This window comes from Trichophyton verrucosum (assembly GCF_000151505.1).
Source record: "Trichophyton verrucosum HKI 0517 chromosome Unknown contig00217_1.f1.exp, whole genome shotgun sequence".
Lineage (NCBI taxonomy): Eukaryota > Fungi > Ascomycota > Eurotiomycetes > Onygenales > Arthrodermataceae > Trichophyton > Trichophyton verrucosum.
The window spans coordinates 71,537-90,340 of record NW_003315508.1 but is presented as its reverse complement, the minus strand read 5'-3'; the positions used below and the strand labels follow the sequence as shown (position 1 = coordinate 90,340).

The 18,804-nt window shown below is 48.5% G+C and overlaps 6 protein-coding genes across 6 annotated transcripts; 4 read left to right on the top strand and 2 right to left on the bottom strand.

The window, feature by feature from the left end:
- Window positions 1-167: 167 nt before the first annotated feature.
- TRV_02472 (phospholipase PldA, putative) lies at window positions 168-3,713 on the top strand (the record flags this gene model as incomplete). Its single annotated transcript, XM_003023324.1, has 5 exons — window positions 168-368; window positions 457-842; window positions 1,026-1,102; window positions 1,166-2,979; window positions 3,051-3,713. 5 exons carry the CDS (start codon window positions 168-170, stop codon window positions 3,711-3,713), a joined length of 3,141 nt encoding a protein of 1,046 aa, XP_003023370.1.
- A 4,455-nt stretch (window positions 3,714-8,168) lies between these two features.
- TRV_02471 (uncharacterized protein) lies at window positions 8,169-10,156 on the bottom strand (the record flags this gene model as incomplete). Its single annotated transcript, XM_003023323.1, has 2 exons — window positions 8,169-9,194; window positions 9,257-10,156. 2 exons carry the CDS (start codon window positions 10,154-10,156, stop codon window positions 8,169-8,171), a joined length of 1,926 nt encoding a protein of 641 aa, XP_003023369.1.
- A 1,934-nt stretch (window positions 10,157-12,090) lies between these two features.
- On the top strand, window positions 12,091-12,927 carry TRV_02470 (glutathione S-transferase, putative; the record flags this gene model as incomplete). Its single annotated transcript, XM_003023322.1, has 1 exon — window positions 12,091-12,927. One exon carries the CDS (start codon window positions 12,091-12,093, stop codon window positions 12,925-12,927), a length of 837 nt encoding a protein of 278 aa, XP_003023368.1.
- A 587-nt stretch (window positions 12,928-13,514) lies between these two features.
- TRV_02469 (uncharacterized protein) lies at window positions 13,515-15,038 on the bottom strand (the record flags this gene model as incomplete). The annotated part of the gene is made up of 1 exon (XM_003023321.1): window positions 13,515-15,038. One exon carries the CDS (start codon window positions 15,036-15,038, stop codon window positions 13,515-13,517), a length of 1,524 nt encoding a protein of 507 aa, XP_003023367.1.
- Window positions 15,039-15,132: 94 nt separating this feature from the next.
- Window positions 15,133-15,243, top strand: TRV_02468 (uncharacterized protein; the record flags this gene model as incomplete). Its single annotated transcript, XM_003023320.1, has 1 exon — window positions 15,133-15,243. One exon carries the CDS (start codon window positions 15,133-15,135, stop codon window positions 15,241-15,243), a length of 111 nt encoding a protein of 36 aa, XP_003023366.1.
- Window positions 15,244-16,746: 1,503 nt separating this feature from the next.
- Window positions 16,747-17,292, top strand: TRV_02467 (uncharacterized protein; the record flags this gene model as incomplete). Its single annotated transcript, XM_003023319.1, has 1 exon — window positions 16,747-17,292. One exon carries the CDS (start codon window positions 16,747-16,749, stop codon window positions 17,290-17,292), a length of 546 nt encoding a protein of 181 aa, XP_003023365.1.
- Between the last annotated feature and the right edge of the window lie 1,512 nt (window positions 17,293-18,804).

Genomic DNA, 18,804 nt, shown 5'->3' with positions numbered 1-18,804 from the left:
ATGAAGATTCGATATACCGACGCGGACACACCCGTTGATAGCGTGAGAAGGTTGCTCCCGCTCGTCTCTCGCATCGCCATCTCCAGCTCGCTGCCCCGCGCTGCACCGCCATAGACAGACAGCTCTGCCCGGCTAGAGGATAGCTACAGGGAACAAGCAAGCAAGCAATGGCTGGAAACGATGACCATCTAGCATACGGGCATGCCCCGGGACAGTCGGATCGTGGTTCTGGGTCTGGGAGTACCAGGGCGTTTCTCGGGGACACTCTACGGACGTTCCGTGACAAGTACGACAAGTACTCGCATGGCCAGCAAGGCCAGCAAGGCCAGCACCAGCAGCAGCAACAACAACAACAACAACAATATCCAGTGAGTAGAGCATCATATTTACAATTTTAGTTGTCGGGTCTCGTTTGTTGCTATCCTATATTCTTCAGCCGTGGTTAACAGACTTTAGGGTCAGCCCGGGAACCATGGTTACAACCCTCAGGGCCAGGCACAGTACCAGCAGCCGTACCAACAGCCGCCACCCGGCCAGCAAGGAGGTCAATACGCACCAGATCCAACCCACGGACAGAACCCTCAATACTACCAGAGTGCCAGCGGAGGTCATGGCAGTGGCGGCAAGCCTCCAAAGTCTGACCTAGTCTCCGGCATATTCGGCAAGCTACAGGGTATCGGCTCAGAGGTCGCACAGCGGATCGGATCCAACCTCGACCCTCATGCGTACGCTACATACGGTGCAGATACAGCTGGTGCCAACTCAAAGAACAGATACGGGAGCTTTGCACCCGTCCGGCACCATGGAGATGCAAAGTGGTATGTCGACGGATGTAGCTATATGTGGGCTGTGTCTAGAGCACTGGAAACAGCAAGGGAGTCCATCTGGATTCTTGACTGTAGGGCCTCTCTTCCATCCTTCAATTGCCGGTGTTTTATCTAACCAACGGGTGTTCTAGGGTGGTTGTCTCCAGAGCTATATCTCAGACGGCCTCCGGCTCAGAATGAACAGTATCGTATCGATAGAATGCTGCAGGCAGCCGCCCAAAGAGGGGTTCGCGTCAACATCATCGTTTACAAGGAGGTAACCCAGGCACTGTCATGTAAGTCAACCGCTTTTAGTACTATTTTTCTGGATAAAGTCAGAGGCTAACATAGATCATAAGTGTCCTCGTCTCATACTAAACATCACCTTGAGGATCTGCACGAGAACATTGTTGTATTCCGTCACCCCGACCATTTGCCAGACAAGCAGACTGTGCACTCGGATGTGATGTCTTCCTTCCAGAATCTGACATTAAACGCTGCAGGTCTCTCAAAGCTGTCTGGTGATGCACTTAAAACGGTTTACGGCCTTAGCGGCGGCGTTGTCCTCTTCTGGGCACATCATGAGAAGCTATGTATCGTCGACGGCAGGACTGCATTCATGGGTGGTCTTGACCTCTGTTTCGGACGCTGGGACACTTATCAGCATGCTATTGCTGACGTGCATCCAACTGATCTGAAGCAGGCTGTTTACCCCGGCCAGGATTACAATAATGCTCGAGTCTTGGATTTCCAAGACGTCGTTCACTGGGAGAACAACCAGCTGGACCGAAAGTCAAACTCCCGTATGGGATGGAGCAATGTTGCTGTTAGCTTGCACGGTCCTGCCGTAGAGGATCTGAGGAAGCACTTTGTGGACCGCTGGAACTTCATCTATGATGAGAAATATGCGGTCCGTAAAGTCCCACGTGTCTCTAGACTTGAGCTCTACCGTCAGCCGATGGGCCTAGGAGGACATCGCCCCTCGTCACAACACGGCCCAGGGCCTGCTCCACCACCTGCTGGATCTCAGGGATACCAGCAACAGCAACAGCAACAACAACAACAACAGCAGCAGCAGCAGCAACCTCAAGGGTCCCAATCGCCTTACTATCCCCCACCTCCTCCAGGACCTCCACCAGCTGCGTCTTCAACGACCGGCGGTGGCTACCAGCCGCACTCATCTGAGGCACCTTACTTCCCACCTCCACCAACTCAAGGCAATAACCCTCCCACTCAAAGCCGTGGTGTTGATGAATATAGCGAGGGAGATAGAAGCAGCCGTGGAATTGGGATCAAGGGTGAATTTGCCAACTTTGGTAACACCCTGCGAGCCCAGTTGGCTGGCCAAGTCCACCGTTATCAGGACCGATACCTCTCTGGTAATGCTCCAGGGCAAGGCCAAGGACCCTCTAAGTCAAACGTCTCCTGTCAGATAGTCCGAAGCAGCGCTAAATGGAGTAACGGCACTGAGACGGAGCATTCAATTGTAGATGCATACGCGGCCATCATCCGTGATAGTGAGCACTTTATTTATATTGAGAACCAGTTCTTCATCACTGCTACATGTGATGCCCAGAAGCCAGTAAAGAACAAGATTGGTGCTGCCATCGTCGAACGCATCCTCCGCGCTGCAAAGGCAGGCCAGAAATACAAGATGATCGTCATCATTCCTGCCGTGCCTGGATTCCCTGGTGACCTCCGCGAGGATGGTAGCTTAGGCACTCGCGCCATCATGGAGTTCCAGTACTTCTCCATCAACCGGGGAGGAAACAGTATAATGGAACTGATTGCCAAAGAAGGGTATAACCCCATGGAGTATATTCGTTTCTACAACTTGCGCAATTACGACCGTATAAACGCCAGTGCCATAATGCGTCAAGCTGAGAAAGCAAGTGGAGTGAATTATGAAGATGCAAGAAAGCAACATGATGCTGCCATGTCAGCATCAAGACCTTCTGCTTTCGACACCACGGCTGCGTACCCACAGTATCAGCAGGCTGCTCAGCATGTAGCTGCAACTAACCCGCAGGCTGCCGCAGTTGGTCGATGGGATACCGTAAGTTCTTGCTACATGCTTGGAGGAGAAGACATTCGCAATGTTCCGTGGGAGCATGATAACGATACTTCTGAGATTGACGCCTTCGTCACGGAGGAGTTGTATGTTCACTCAAAGGTATTTTATCCTCGACTTCTTTTTTACCCCAGTTCAGTTCGGGAGTGATTCCGTCTAACAATTTTTACTAGCTTCTCATTGCCGATGACAGAACGGTCATCTGTGGAAGTGCGAACTTGAACGACCGTTCTCAGCTTGGTGATCATGACTCTGAGATCGCAGTCATCATCCAAGATCCAACCGCAATGGAGTCAAGGATGAATGGGCAGAACTATGTCGTCAGCCAGTTTGCGGCCACTCTCAGACGACAGCTCTGCCGAAAGCACCTTGGGTTGCTCCGACCTCAGGACTATCAGCGTCCTGAGGCCAATTATGAACCTGTTGGGGTTCCTAATGAGTATGACTTTGGTTCACCTGAAGACAATATCGTGGTAGACCCAGTCGCAGACACCTTCCATAGTCTCTGGAACACCCGTGCCAGACAGAACACTGAGGTCTACCGAAAGGTCTTCCACGTTGTGCCAGATGACACTGTTCGTAACTGGAACGACTACAAGGAGTTCTATGAGTACAACTTCCGCAAGCCTGATGGAAAAAACGGAAACCAAGAACCTCGCTACCTCCCCGGCCATGTGATCCGTGATGAGTTTCCTGAAGGTGTGAAGGCCGTCAAGGAAGAGCTGGCTAAGGTCAAGGGAACCATTGTTGAAATGCCGCTAATGTTCTTAGCGGAAGAAGACATCGCAAAGGAGGGATTGAACCTGAACTCCTTCACCGAGACCCTCTACACCTGATGATCCACCTTGCAGTCCATGGTGGCGCCCTGCGAGAATCAATCCAGAGCGGTCTTTGTCCCCTTATTTTATTTTATTTTTTGAGATATGATAACGCTTTCTTTTGACCCGGCTGATGTGTATCACTTGTTTGTATTTGGCATGACTCTTTTGCCGTTGGATATATGTTTCGATAATGATTGGAATACAAGAGCTCTTTCCCAGGTATCTAGGCAAGAAATCCCAAGAGTCGAGAACATCCGTCGATGTCACTTCGTGTCCTGACTCGGTGACTTTCGTCTCTTCTTTGTGTTGTTCCGCTCAAAGAAGTTGGAGTCGCTTTTTTTGCTTCTTTTCTCTTGCTGCTGCTTGATATTGTTCTCTGCAGCACAATATCAAGGATGGAGTTGGACGTTGGATTTCCTGTCTTCCTATTGGTTGCTGACTCAGCATGAACACCACGCTAGGCCTATTGCGGACTAGCCTCTGACACTTCTGATATTGTTCTAAACAACAAAAATTGTAACTTCAAGATGTTTTTTTTTGCTGTTTCTTCCGTGTTTTGCGCTGTTTGATGCTGAAAAAAAGGGTGAGTGGCTAGTTCACTTTACACTTGTGGTGCCAGCCGGGTTCATTATCCAAATCCGGATCCCTATCTTTGGTATTCACTCTGAAGAACACCGGTTCGTATACCCTCGGCGGGAGTTTCATCCACACGGTCCCCATGGATTCCAAGGACCCAATACCCGTGCTGAACATGTAGCTCTTGGATGTTTTAGACTTATCAGATACCCAGAACTAGACGCTTCGATGGCCACAGAGTTATCTGTGCCATATCCATATCCTATACGAAGAAGAGGCTTGAGATCCTCGGGCTGTCTGAGGCGTGTTTGCGTATGTGGGCTTTGTATCTCAGTGAGAGAGCGATATCTGCCTATAACAAAGATAGGTCCATCCTATTTGGCTTACTGCTGGCTCAACGCCACCGCCTTAGTGCCTCCTGACCTTCTGTCCCCTTCGAACCATCGAAAGGAATGGGAAATTGTGTTGAGCAAGGGAAGGAGCATTTTCCTTGACTTAAACCTCGTATCCAAAGTCGAAATATCTCACCTAAACCCTAGAATAGATTCGGGTCCCTGGATTACTTGGCAGTTTCTTCCCTTTTCACAGATTTCTGGGTAGTTCATTTCTGCTAGTTACTACTCCTTGGAGCCACAAAACGTCGTAACGGGCACACTTTCTCGTTACACGGCGCGCTTGGTTACCCAGAACTCTTCCTCATCTAGATGCTCTCCGATAATCACTTGGCCGCATAAAGTGATTACCTACAGCAAAACGGTCAGGCCGATTACTCCCTTTGGGCGCCATTACTGCGTCTAAATGTACCTCAAGCTAAACCATAATAGACTTTGGAAGGAGGTCACTGAATATACCTTGTTCTTTTAGTGAACACACTATCATGAATTAGCATGAATTCAGCTTACACCATAACCCCAAATTGTCCTTAAAAACAACACAATACAAAGTCAAAACAGACAATGTTTTCACCAAATACGCCATTAAGATGGCAAATATCAATACTAACCGCCTATCTATTGTCTCCCCAGCCGTCTACCCGCAACACAATTCCTCATTAACTATGCCTAGGATCTTGCCTCGTTCCGTTTTTGGTATGATAAAACGACATCTCGAGCTCTCAGCGTGGTCTTTCCACTTTTTACAAGCTATCTTGAGCCAGTCTTATCAGTCGCTCTCTAGCTTCATACTTTCCACGGAACTGCTTCCCGTCCGTGCATTGCATGCCATATGATGGAGAATAAAGAACTTATGCAAAATACCAGGACTCTCCGCAACGCCGCCGTCCATGTTGAGAGATTAATCACAATGCTCCGGGCGCCATTCCCTTTGTCGAAGAAAGAAAAACGAGCGATATTCAGATGTAGACGCTTGGGGCGGCAAGTTCTGTCTGTTGAACAATGTCTTGACTCGGTATCAATCGAAAACGATAACTCAACGTGCAGCAGAGAAAGCAGGAGGTCGAGTCTATATAAATCTCTTCCTTGCGCCGTTCCTTTGAGCTCCCTGTTTCATCATCAACAAGACAATCAAGCAATCTACAACCAACTTCTATCTATCAACTTCCACTTTTCAAGCTTCCAGCAAGCCAACCCTTCCACAATCAAAATGGAGTCCTACGTCGCCCCAACTCAGACCTCCGGTAAGGATGATCTTGAATTCTCAGAAGACTTATATGTACGGATCCGTGGCTAACACCATAGTTATAGGTCCCGTCAACGCCCGTGGCAGCACTGGCCAGTGCATCGTTATGTAGACATTTGTCTAGACACTCTTGGCTATGGTGAAGGAATGATGGTAGCCAAAGGGGTGGTAATGCGGAGGGTGACGATGATGGAATTGCATCTACTTCGATATTTCGACACAGCCAAAGCTACGAGAAAGCCTACCTTCAACATCCGATCTATCTCATCCGGCAATGTTCTCCCTCCCAGATTTGATACGAAGCCAACGACATTTTGGATGCTGCCAGGTCTGACAAAGCTTTACCCGACAACAAGACGCATCTTACATCTCATCCGTCGTTTACGGCCCCTTTCGACCCATTGTTTCTTCACCTAGCACCACCACCCTTCTCGTTTATTGTTCATGTATAATTGTCCATGCCACCCTTTTTCATCAGCCTTTCACCAAGAGCATTTTGCTGGCATGATTTCCCTCTAGCAATGCTCATGGGTAACAATTCCAAGAGGTTGTTTGAATCAGAGCGCCATCAGATAAGAAAATCCAAAAAAAAAAAAGGGGGGGGAGGAAAGAGGAGATACCATCACTCATTCTTTTTCGGTTCCCTCGGTGTCCGGTTGACTTCGTGTTTATTGATTTTTACGGCAGGGTCGTTTCATCTTGATCCAGCCATGCTTGGATATATAATTATGGCTCAATCTATGTACACAAACATTTCCTTTCTCCTGCCTTCTCCCCTTTCCCTCTACCTGCCAACGATTTGAGAGCGCATTTTCAATGTAAGGGGAAAGGAAGAAGGGCTTTTGTGTATATTTAACTTATATATTCACATATATACCTGTTTACGATGGAACTCTGCCCCTTTAAGTAGTCATGACACCTGGCCTCCTCTATCATTGTAAACAAGGGACGTGCAACAACTAATGCACCAAGACTGAAAGGAGGAATCCATGCCTACGTAAGAATATTGCTGTAGTGCTAAGAAGAATCCAGGAGTCATACCATGTAGTACGAGTCTTTATCCAATCTAACAGAATGCATACCCCCTCTGCTTCTGGATCAGCCAGCTCATATATTAGGACCAAGAAGGCATCTCTGTTTTCAGACGCTTCCACGCATGCCGACATCATCGTTATTGAGGAAAGGGCAGAGCGCTAGACTTCGTAGTTGTAAGTAGGCGCAAGTCGTATGCAAGGGAATCGGCTTCCCCTTCCCCCCTTTTATGCACTGTCTATCAAAACCAACAGATTGGGCCCATAATGTTCAAAAAAAACATGCAGCGGCCTGGATTATTGTCAAGACGGGCGTTTCTGCATACAAAGCCACTCGTTTATATCTATTTCTACCCTTACAAATTGTGGTATACTCCTTCCAGCTGCTTTGAATATGCCCCCAGAGCGGCCTAAATTGTTCAAAAAGAAGAGCAAGGCACGGCGACCAGTACAACCATACACTCGGCCTCCGGTGATGTTTTACTCCTCGAGACTCCCTCCGCGGCCTGTTACGCATCAACCCAGGGCCTCAAACGAAATCCCGGTAGTTGAAACCCATCAGCACAGATGGATAGACCGGATCATTAACCGGATTGGTTGGATGTACTATCACTATGGAATCGCGATACCAGTACACGGAATGCATCTTCTCGAGATTATCACGATCAACAGCACAGTCATCGCAATCCTCGCTTTCATTGTCTGGGTGCTGATTATCTACATCCCGACTCACACATATAAAGTGGTCGCTGCAGCCATTAAGAGTTCGGTATAAATGGATGCAGCAGCAGGTGGCTGTTATTCTAGCCAGTAGTTAGGAGCACGAGCAACAATGTCGACATTCTTTTCTTGCCGCTCTTTTTTGGGTTTTTGTTGCCTTACAGCCAGAGGATGCCTCTGGTTTGGCTTCACTGATGGGATAAGTGGATGAAATTTGGTATATGTTCTACTGTCAGTGGCGTCTGGTCAAGGGTCCTCCTACTGTATATAGAGTGCATATCATTCAACCACGGTCATTCTCTTGATAGAGCAACCTTTAATTTTTTTTTTGATAAACCGATAAGTGCAGCATATTGAGCGCACAATGTCATAGTCAGGGTTTTATAAAAAATAATTAATCTAGCTGGTAAGAAATAACTGATATCAGTAAGCTGACTTTGGCATTTAAGAAGGATAGATTGATTCCACAGCGAGACAAAAGAATGGTTGGCATACTCCTTGGTATTTATGTAGCACGCTCGATATCCGAAATGATCTGTAAAACCACTTCTGCTGCACTCATACCCATCTGCACTGCAGCTTCGCCCATCTCTGCTTCAACATATGAAAGAACGGCAGGACTCGAGAGACCGCTGATGAAGGACTTGAGGGGATCTAGGAATCTTGCATCAAATATTGGTTGAAGAGTGGAGATATGGAGTTGCTCAGCAAGTTTAGATGACTTGCAGAGGAAGTAATAAAAGTTCAACTTTGCAAGATATACCGGTGCAATCTCCTGGGTAAACTCCATCCATACTTCAGGCGTTATACCCTCGGGAGCAGAAGATGTGGTAGACGTCTGTGCTGGACTTGAGAATTTGTATATGGACTGGAATAAGAATGTGAAACTCTCAGGATCAGAGAATGGGTTGTCAGTCTCAGGCTCGGCCGGATTAGCAGAATGTGATATAAGCTCCTCCTTAAGCCACTGTATGGCGGGTAACCTCGCGTATTCTGACTCCTCTTCACTAAGAATCTCTAGCATTATGTTGTATCTCACTTGAATGTCCGGGTATGCATGGAATGCCCGAGCAGGAATGGACCCTAGACGGGTGAACGCCTTGAATTGAGCGGGGCCACGAGAACAAGCTGTCAACCCATAAACAAGGGTCTTAAATCCTTCTTCGTCTTCAGCATCCTCGGGAGTGCTAGTCTTGGCCACAGCGGCAAGGGATAGGATAGAGTCGATCAATGCGACTGGTTCCTCCGCTGCCGCAGTATAAGGGGATGCATAATCTCCAAGGAAGTTAAGCAGAATATTGACAATGTCTGGATATAGATGTAGAGACTGCTCTTGTGTACCAGACCCAAAGAGCGTAGCTGTCACACATCGCGCAGCAAGGAGAAGAATACACCCATGCCTCTCCAGCGGAATCTCGTCAGGAGAATTAGGCAAATTATCAAAATCTAGTGGAGGTGGAAGATCACTTTCTCCTTTAAATATTATTTTTTGCAACATATCTGTCTCTAGGCCAAAGTCTCTCGATAAGGCCTGGCAATGATGTTAGGCGGATGAAACATGGCCAATAATACTGACAACAAGTCGTTACTTACCACTATCTTGCCCAGGGTAGTATCCCTCTCCCGCAGGTACTCGACGTTATGAAATTGGTCGATACATGTGGGGATCCCAACATCCGCACGAGGAGTATCAAGCTTCTCCTGAACACGGATCGCCCACTGCATACCGGCGGGGCCTGGTTCGTCCACGCATTGTAGGAGATATGTTTTTAATGTTTCGATATGGCCAAACTGCAGTAACCTTTGAGTCAACTTTTCTTCAGTAGCCTCATCTGTTGAGTCTCCTTCCGCATGTTCATCTGCCTCAGGATCTGGTGCCTTGTCTCCGGTAGAGCGGCTGAGTGCCTGTTCTGAAATACATCGCGGGGGTAGAGGCGGCCGCTTTTCCCCTGATAAATCTCGTAGGAGCTCCAGGATAGCAGCCGTGGTTTCTGTAGTGGGGAATTCTGAGTAGGCTTTCAAAACAGCGTGAAGAGAAGTTGCAACAAAACGACTTGTATATTTCGTTTTTATTCGTGAGTGCAGCGTAGAAAGCATTGATAAGAGGCAGTTGAACTGTACAATATGGAGGGGTAGATGCCGCTGCTCGCTGGCCTGCTTATTTGCATCCTCATCCTCGCTTTCTAGGGAATCGTCTTCCGTAGCCTGGAGCTTCATCAAAGCCTCTGAAACCCGCAGGATAACCTCCCTTGGGTTTCCAAGCCTCGCAATATCATCGAGACATTCCCGTGAGTGCGGCAGAAGTGGAATGAGTATGTTGACCAGATCCCAGCCGATGTTTATAGTCAGCGTCTCATCTTGAAGGACCTGGTGAAGGACCGGCAACCGAGCAGGGGTCAGCTGGTATTCGACGAGCGTCAGGTAGGTCAAGTAGTCTGTAGCCGGAGGGAGAGCTGCGATCAAGGGATCAGATGCTTCTGTGGGCTGGGCCATGCTGTTCAACTGGTGGGTGGTAGCGCGTGTGCCCCGGTGGTCTAGAGCTTGCGCAACTGTTAACTAGTCAATACCTTGCTAAAGTGGGATAACAAACAAGCTAACTAACTGGTCCTGTTATGGTTCAGATTAACTACCACGTTTCAGCAGCAGTTCAAGGCCTCTAGCAGGCGCCAACAAGACGGCAAGATGAAGTTGTTCATCGCTCTCGTTCAATTGAAAGATCAAGGGGGCCAAAGGGCGCCGCAGCAGGAAAGCCGAGGGGTCACAGTTGGTGATGACGTAACCTCATCCTGCATCTCTGCTGCTCTCACGATGTCTCCTTTGCTCCGTCTATCAAATTAATTTCACATCAGGTTTCAGCTCTAAAAAAGACACAAGGAGACGAAGACTAATGTTGAAATTTGCTTCATGAGGCGGCTGTTCGTAAAAGGCTTTTTGACCTCGATCCAAAAAAAAAAAGAGAGAGAGACGTTTCGCCAGGTTTCAGCTCGTGTCCAAACCATCCCAGACGTCGCGCTTCCCAGCAAAGCCAATTAACTATGGCCGTTTAACTGGTTAAACTTGTTGAATGCTGCTTAATTAGCTACGTATCTCCTCGTATGTTCCGCTGATCTGTGGCTTTTTAACTAGTTCTGTTAACGAGCTAACGACAATGTCCTCAGGCGCTCGGCTGGCTGCATGTAAAACGATAAGAACTCCCGGCGTGCATGAGATAACTATGACCTTGCAATCCTCATCTGGAGAATAACCTAGTCGAGTTTACTCCGTACGGATGGATAGGTGGCCTTCTGTATGATACGAAATTTCGCTCTTCCTCCAGAATTGATTCCGCTACTGTTTAACACGCACGAGCATTGGATACACAACGTCAACGCGAGCTGAACCTGGACAGAGTCTCGGCTAGCCGCATGGCTGGGCTGCAGCTGAATTATCGTTCCAAAATGGTGAGCGGAGTTAATCTCCTGGAGGTGTGCAGATATACGAGGCAACCTGCTTATACCCAGACGCGGGATGTCAAACAATAGAGTGCCTATAATACTCATAATATGACTGGTCTACCTCTTCTCATTCCCGATACAGCCATATACTGTGAGGTATGTGTGCAGCACGCAGCAATGCAGATGCAGGATGGACAGGCCACGAGTATGTCAAGAGTGAGATCAGAGCAAGATCAGCAGCTACATGCTGCAGCACTCTCCTATTGATGCACGGATGCAAGGCTGGTGACGACAGCAGTACGGAGTACAACCCCAACGCACGATTTCCATGAACAATTCCCATCCACACCAGGTGAAGCAGCAGATTTTTGCCAACGGAAACTTTGCCTGTACATGGTAGCATTGTGGCTCCTGCGGTACCCCTGCTGTCTCTTCCCGCAAGCAGCATTACAATCTGTACCAGTATAAACCTCGCATGGGTTTCTCATCGTTTCGAGGCCAATATAATATCAGCAAAGGTAGGGACTTTCTGGTGTCCCCCCCCCCTTTTATCCCTCATTTTTGTGAGCTTGTATACCGTTGTATATGAATGTTCGGCAAATGTATAATGCAACAGAGCTTTTAATAGTGAATAACCGGCCCTTTTTATCCTCTATAGCCGAGTAGGTTCACTTCCCTGCACGATGCGGACTATAGATGCATATATGCCCCCTTCCTGCCATCATCGTTGCTGCGGGGCGTCGGTCGTGTAAATGTATGCATATCAGAACAACTTATCAGTAGCTCAGGACAGTGAAACAGCGATTATAAATCAAGCTGCGGGGATTAAAGACAAGGTACCTGTGTATACGAAGGGGAGGGAAAGGGTATATAAATCTCATAAACACGACCAACGCGGGGCTTGCAGCTTGAGGAAGACCACCATATCGATTCTCACCAACCGTCAGGAAAACTACTATCTTATACTCATTCGTACTCAAGGAAGCCGGCAACATGGCAGCAAGGAGACCAGCTCCAGGAGAAACGCTAGTGCACTTCTTTGACATCAACAGCGAGGCCCCAGGTAAATCACGATCATGGTCTCCCAACACCCTCCCCATCCGCGCGGTATTGAACTACAAGATGGCCCCTTACACCCAAACATACGTCGCCATGCCGGACATCGAGCCCCTGCTCAAGTCTCTCCATGTCCCTCCGCTGGAAGGTGGCAGAGTGCCTTATACGCTGCCGGCAATCCTGCACAAACCGTCCATCAATAACGAGGGTGCGACGCTCAACGACAGCTTTGCCCTTGCCGTTCACCTTGAGACCATCTTCCCCCCGGAGGCAGGGTACAAGTCTATCTTCCCCAACGGACAATGCAGCTATGCCCTGGCTGTTGCTATCCTGAAGGTGTTCCGTAGCATTTACCCGCCCGTGCTGCCCTTTTGTTACCCGGCTGTGCCAAAGTATCTGGATGAAAGAAGCCGTGAGTATTTCTACGCTTCTCGGAAACAGATGCTTGGAATGACGATGGATGAGTTCGAGGCGAAGGGTGAGGCGCTGGAAGAAGCGTGGAAAGCAACCGAGGCCGAGATTGCGGTTTTGGTGAAGATGTTGAAGGGACGTCCCGGCCCCAGGAAGCACCGTGGACCGTTCCTTGAGGGAGAACATCCCGGATATGCTGACATGGTCTTGTTGGGGTTCATGGGCTGGTTTCAGAAGAACTCACAGGCCGACTTGGACAGACTTCTGAAAATGGGAGACGGCGAGCTGCAGAAGGTCTGGGATGCAGGGCACCAATGGCTTGAAGCTGAGGGAGAGAACGTGGAATATGAGATTCCGAAATAATCTCCTTAAGTTGACTTTATTTTCCGTACATGTCTATGTATCGGAATATATATATATATATAAAAGACAATATAATCAAGTATTTATAGCAAAGTGGTGATAAAAAATCGACAAGGAATTTGCATATCCGCATCTCAGGATATAATTGCAACATTCAGTCATTAAATGGAAAAAAAGAAATAATAAAAGAGAAGAAGAAGAGAAAAAAAAAAAAAATGAAAGGTAGCCCCAAAACGCCGAAATCATCTATGCTGATGCCGACCTTTTGGGTACACGGCCTAGGAGAAACGCAGTGGAACTTTACAAGGGATGTGGAAACTATACAGGTGAGTTTAACGAGCTGTAAATTATGAGACGTGACCAAGGAAGGGGTATATAGAGCCATCAAGGCGATAGTGTCGGGCATTTCATCATAGCAAACCAAACGAGGAAGCAGTGCATTAAGAAAGGCCAGCCATCAAGGGTGAATAGCGTCTAAAACGGGATATTCCGAGTGTTCTTTGTGATTGGCGTTGTAGTAAAGTCACCAATCTCACACCAATTGCTAATAGGCTGTACATTAAAAAATAGTATCATTAGCATCTCCGTCAAGAGAAAGAAATGGTTGAGGCAATGGAACATACCAAGCATGACAAGTACTTGCACCATGAGCATGTGGTGCGGTACTTGTAAAAGTTGTTGAGAAGGACAATAAAAGAGACGATGATCCCAATCAGGGCACCAGCTCTGAGCAGCCACCATCCCCACCACAGTGGTTTACGACCCTGGAAAAAGGTGACTGGTTGCTTGAAAAACTTCTTCTGATCTTCATCGACTCCGAGGTTACCACCCATGGAGACGTAAGGAGTCTTGACTCCAATGCGTTCTCGCAAGGTGTCTGGTGATCGAAGGATGCAGATTCCTAGTACTAACCCGGTAAGGAAACCGCCAATATGGGAGAAGTTATCCAAGCCAGGGAGCAGCCCCAGAACAAATGAGATTGCTACCGTGATTACCATGAACGTCAGGTCGACCCATGGTCTCTGCTTCTTGCCCCAGGTGTAGAAGAGGTCAAGAACACAGAGGGCGAAGATGCCAAAGAGGCAGCCGGATGCTCCCGTAGAAGCAATGGCGGGAGCTGCAAAATTTCCACCCAGAACGAAACCGAATATCCCGCTGGAGAAATAGACAATCGCGTATCTCCACCAACCGATAGTCCTCTCCATATCGGCGCCGATGCTCAGCTGTGCAAAGAGGTTGAAACCAATATGCACAAGACCAGCATGTAGGAACATGGGTACAATGAAACGGAACCACTGGTTTGGTTCAGGTTTATCATCGAGGCTTCCGTTTGGTTTTGGATTAGGCACTCCGTCAAATCCGCAGAGCTCGGAGAGAGTACATTTGGCATCCGTGGTGGTCGCGTTTGGGCATGGGAAGAAGACGGTATTTGGGTTGTTTTGGAGTTTATCCACATTACGCATGCAAGGAACGAATCTGGCTCCTAGGTTTATCTGGACATAGGGCGATGGGCCGATCATGGGGTTGAAGGAGGGTTTTGTCATGATGGGAGATCCTGTTAACTGGGCTGAATGGAGTGTTAGCAGAGTCAGATTGACAAAAACCAGTAGAGGGTATATATATATAAAATGAGACATACCATTTTTAACAATTTCGACTATGAATATGATGATCTGCACCAGAGATGTTATATGGGTAACCCAAGGGATCTTCTTTGCAAAGTAACCATGCTTCCTCCTTCGAGACGGCCGTCTGACGGGATCACTGAGGTTCAAAGGTTCGGTCGGCAGGTCGTGAGGAGAAGGATGGTATCTCGTATCGTCCGCCCACTCAGGCTTGTTGTTAGCTGCGTTTGACTTGAGCGGAATGTCTTCTGAGTAGTAGTCATTGTTATGGCCCATCCGGCTCTCCCCCAGGTCGTTGTCTGAATTGGAGTGGTAGTGGCCGTATCTGCCGCCGTTGTCGTAGCTGTGAGAGTATCCTCCAGCCACTAGGGTCGGAGACGAGGGCTGCTGGTGGCCCCATGAGTCACCGTGAGTGTCGTTATCGTGAGGCAGAGCTGGATGAGGCTTCTGCGAGTAGCTGTTGTTGTAGTATTCGTTGGCAGCCATGGTTGCCGCCGTCTATGAACGCAGGTAAACAGAGCACGCTGCAGAGAAACGAGGACGCCGAACAGCTGAACGAGGGACGAACAAGGGCAAAAGAATGAATCCGCAGGAGGGAGACCAAGCAGACGAAGAAGAAGAAGAAGAAGAAGAAGACGACGACGACGAAGCGAAGATGGTGGCTGGTCGAGTTGACGCAGACGTTGCGTAAACACTTTTTCTTGTCAAAAGCGCCAAAGCGGATTTTGACGATGGATCTTGATCTTCCCTCTTCGGGCTTAGCGTCGCCTGACCTTCCCCAAAATTGCGGCTGTGCTTTTGCAAGGGAGAAGCTCGACGGGGCTGGGATGGGGACGGGACAGAGGGTTGCTTTTTATAGCCCCAGCGCCGTGAGACAGGCTTGGTGGCTCCGTGGCTTTGGTGGCTTGGATGCGCTGGTTTGTTGTTGCTGTTGTTGCTGTTGATGTGGTGGTGGTGGTGGTGGTGGTGATGACGGGAGAGGAGCTGGCTGCTCAGGGACTGCGTCTGGCGTGTTTCAGGGCTTGTCCACAGCAGGACAGCGAGCTGATCCCCCTTTGTTAGCCCATCGCTACGGTCAGGCTCTGTCCAACAGGAGACGGAGCATTCCTGACTGTCAGCGCCACAAAAGACGGGCCCGTCAGCGCGAAATCGCGGCTGGGTTACACTATTTTCGGCCTAAAGCTTGTTCTGACCAGCATTGATTGCTGCCTCCGCCTATATCAGAGCCGTTAAGGGGGTATAAAAGGCAACCATAGGAACGATAATGCGGAAGATGCCTCATGATGCATAGTCAGGCAACCTAACCTGCTTCAAGCAGGTCGTTGATACCCGTCTTCATTGCCTTACGGACTACGGAGTAATATATTTACTGAACTAGCTAACTGCTCCCTGAGCGCCTTTTGGCTTGCTCGTTAACAGCTAACTAACTAGTTAGCCGAGTGAACGGTTGGCCAAGCCCGTAAACGCCAACCTCATGGCAGTTAACCTGGCCTGGTTTGTTAGCGGCTCCGCGTCCCCGGCCAGAACCAGTGGAATGAGAAGCCCTGCGCTGATGTGTCTGGCATCTGGCTATGGTAATGCATCTTTTCCGGAATTCAGAGCATGATTTCTTTCTAAATACTAGCTGAGACACTGTACATAACCGCCGAGATGGTGATGTGTGGTTGTTCTTGGTAACTAGCAAGTGGGGGTGTGCACAGCCATAATGATGAAGAATCAATACCCAATATCCTTAACACCGGGGTCATAAACTATTGTACTATCTCGCTATCCTCCGTTGCCAACCAGATATACCCTTGTATCCTTCAAATACTGTCATGTCCCTATGTTTTGCTAGTTTGCGTTGAGATAAAGTGATTATCTAATAATGCCCGATACTCTAATTCAGCCTCGATCTACCACCTTGACCTTTTGATATAACCAATATCTTCATGCATCTATATTCTATTTGACATGGCTGCTCCATTACATCTCTACCTAGCAGCTGCTCCATCCTCGTTGTCATAGCATGGCTGGTACGGGTGTTCAGCGGGGATCTTGCTGCAGGAGAAACTCGCGCTGCAAGCCTCCCTCTTTCCTGTCGTCGAGACCTCAATGGCATCTCAATGTAAACAAAAACAATAAACAAACAAATATCCCCGTGGCACGGAAGCAACAATGCTACTGTTGATAACGATGATTGAAGCATCACGTCATGCTGTCCTGCTGCCCGGCTGTCCTGCTGCTCAGCATCCTCGAGTTTTGGGCCCGCCGTCATGTCCTCCTCATTATAGCCTATGACTGTGACGGCATCATGTCCTGCTCTGCATTCCTTTGTTCAAACAGATCAATCAGATCACGCCAGTCACCTCAGATCACGCTCGACCTCGCCACCCAGCCTCTCGTCTATAAAAGGCCCTTCCTTTCCCTCTTCCCTCCAAATTTTTCTTCTTCTCTTTTTCCCTCCGTTTTCCTCTCCCAACTTCTTCTTCTTCACCTTCTTCCACTCTGCACTCTCCCCTTTCTCTCTCTCTCTTTCTCTCTCTTCACACAAACAAGGATGGGTCTATGGTCTCTGATATGCACCCAACGGTGCATATCCCGAGTTCCTGTCAGTGGATGGGTTGTTACGGCTGTCTTGGAGGTAGACAGTATCACAACGCCGGATCTGACACGTCTTGGTTCTCAAGAGCTTCCGATTGTTGGTTCAACACCTGCTTTCGAGATGAGCTTGAGAGGCTGCCTACGACCGCCTGTCTGACAGTCACGAGTAGCCTCCCTCGCACGGCGTACTCAGGCAGGCCACCAGCGACGACCTCGCACTTCTACGCAGTGCTGGTGACTAGTAGTCCCCTTAAGGGATGAAGCTAAGACGAGGTCAATAGATAGATTAGCTAGCCACACACGAGACATAGTCACTCAGTCTCAGTCTCAAGCAGACAAAAACAACAACATAAAAAATAGATAGGTAGATAGAAGTCATGTATTTAGCTATCCACCATCAACCATCAACCTTTTTTTTTTTATTTTTCTCTATTTTCTTGCTGCTCCTCCTTGTATGGGGTATTGATTCTTGCCTGGCGGTGATACTCCTGCCTCTAAAAAGCTGACAACACAGCTCGAATATTGAGCTCCGATCAGATATATCCTCTCTAGAGGTCTTCACTAGTGGTCGTATATGGTCAGTGACAACCATGATCAGCCTCAGCTGCGGTATATCCATAGCTGACAAGGACTTCAGCAAGATAATGAGCGTGGCTGGGAGCCTGTATATTCGCCACCAAAACAACAGCGAGGTGAGAGAACGATGAGTATATCTCCCAAAGATGCCTATAATAGCCATCTAACTGACTGCTCAGTATACTAGGGCTCTGGTATACACAGATACCGAAGTAGCATCGCCCTATTATCTTCTATCCCTCTATCATGGTGGCAACGCCCTCCTCTGAATATCAGAGCGACCACAGGACAAGGACCAGATATACGGGCGATGACACACATCCTGGCACTGTAGCGAAGGGTATCATCGTGGCATTTTATGCTACCTTACTATCTTCCGCCTGGGGAAGCAAAGTCTCGAGTTGGGTATCACTGTCCTCCTCCCACTTACCTGTCAAGTACTGCAGCTAACATCTCTACATTTACACTGTACTTGCAGGATCGATGAGAAGCATATCGAGTCCAGTCCTCTTAAGGAAAAGAAGACCAGATGCCCGAGTTCCACTCCCCGGACGCGTGAGACGAGCTGCAAACCCGCTGCCTCCGTCAACACGTCGATCTAGCAGAACCATCAAGCAAATGGCGGGATATCACCCTCGATGGAGCAAGCTTGGAGAACACAAGAACTCTTCCAGTATATGCAGACGCAAGGAGATGGATTTCTTCCCCTTTCCAGCCACACAAGACCGAGAATTCTTGCCAGGCATTCCCTGTCCAGACCAAGCGCGACTATCAGGCCAATATCAATAGTAACTCCCCCTTGTCTTCGTATTCAACAAAACCCAAGCATCGAAGAACAGGAGCTCGTCGTCTCTATCGAGGTATAGTATGCTAGCTATGTGATTCTCCATAGCCATCAAGTCCCAGTATCCCCATAACTAGTCAGCGTCGTCCGATCCGCCAAGCTGCGTCAGCCGATCCCGAGGCGCAGCACCGTCGTCCATCATAGTTAGTTAGTTAGCGCAAACATCGACAATCTTCATCATCATCATCCATCCATCCATTCATTTATCTGTCTCTATTTCAACACTGGAAGCAGACTATGGAGAAATAG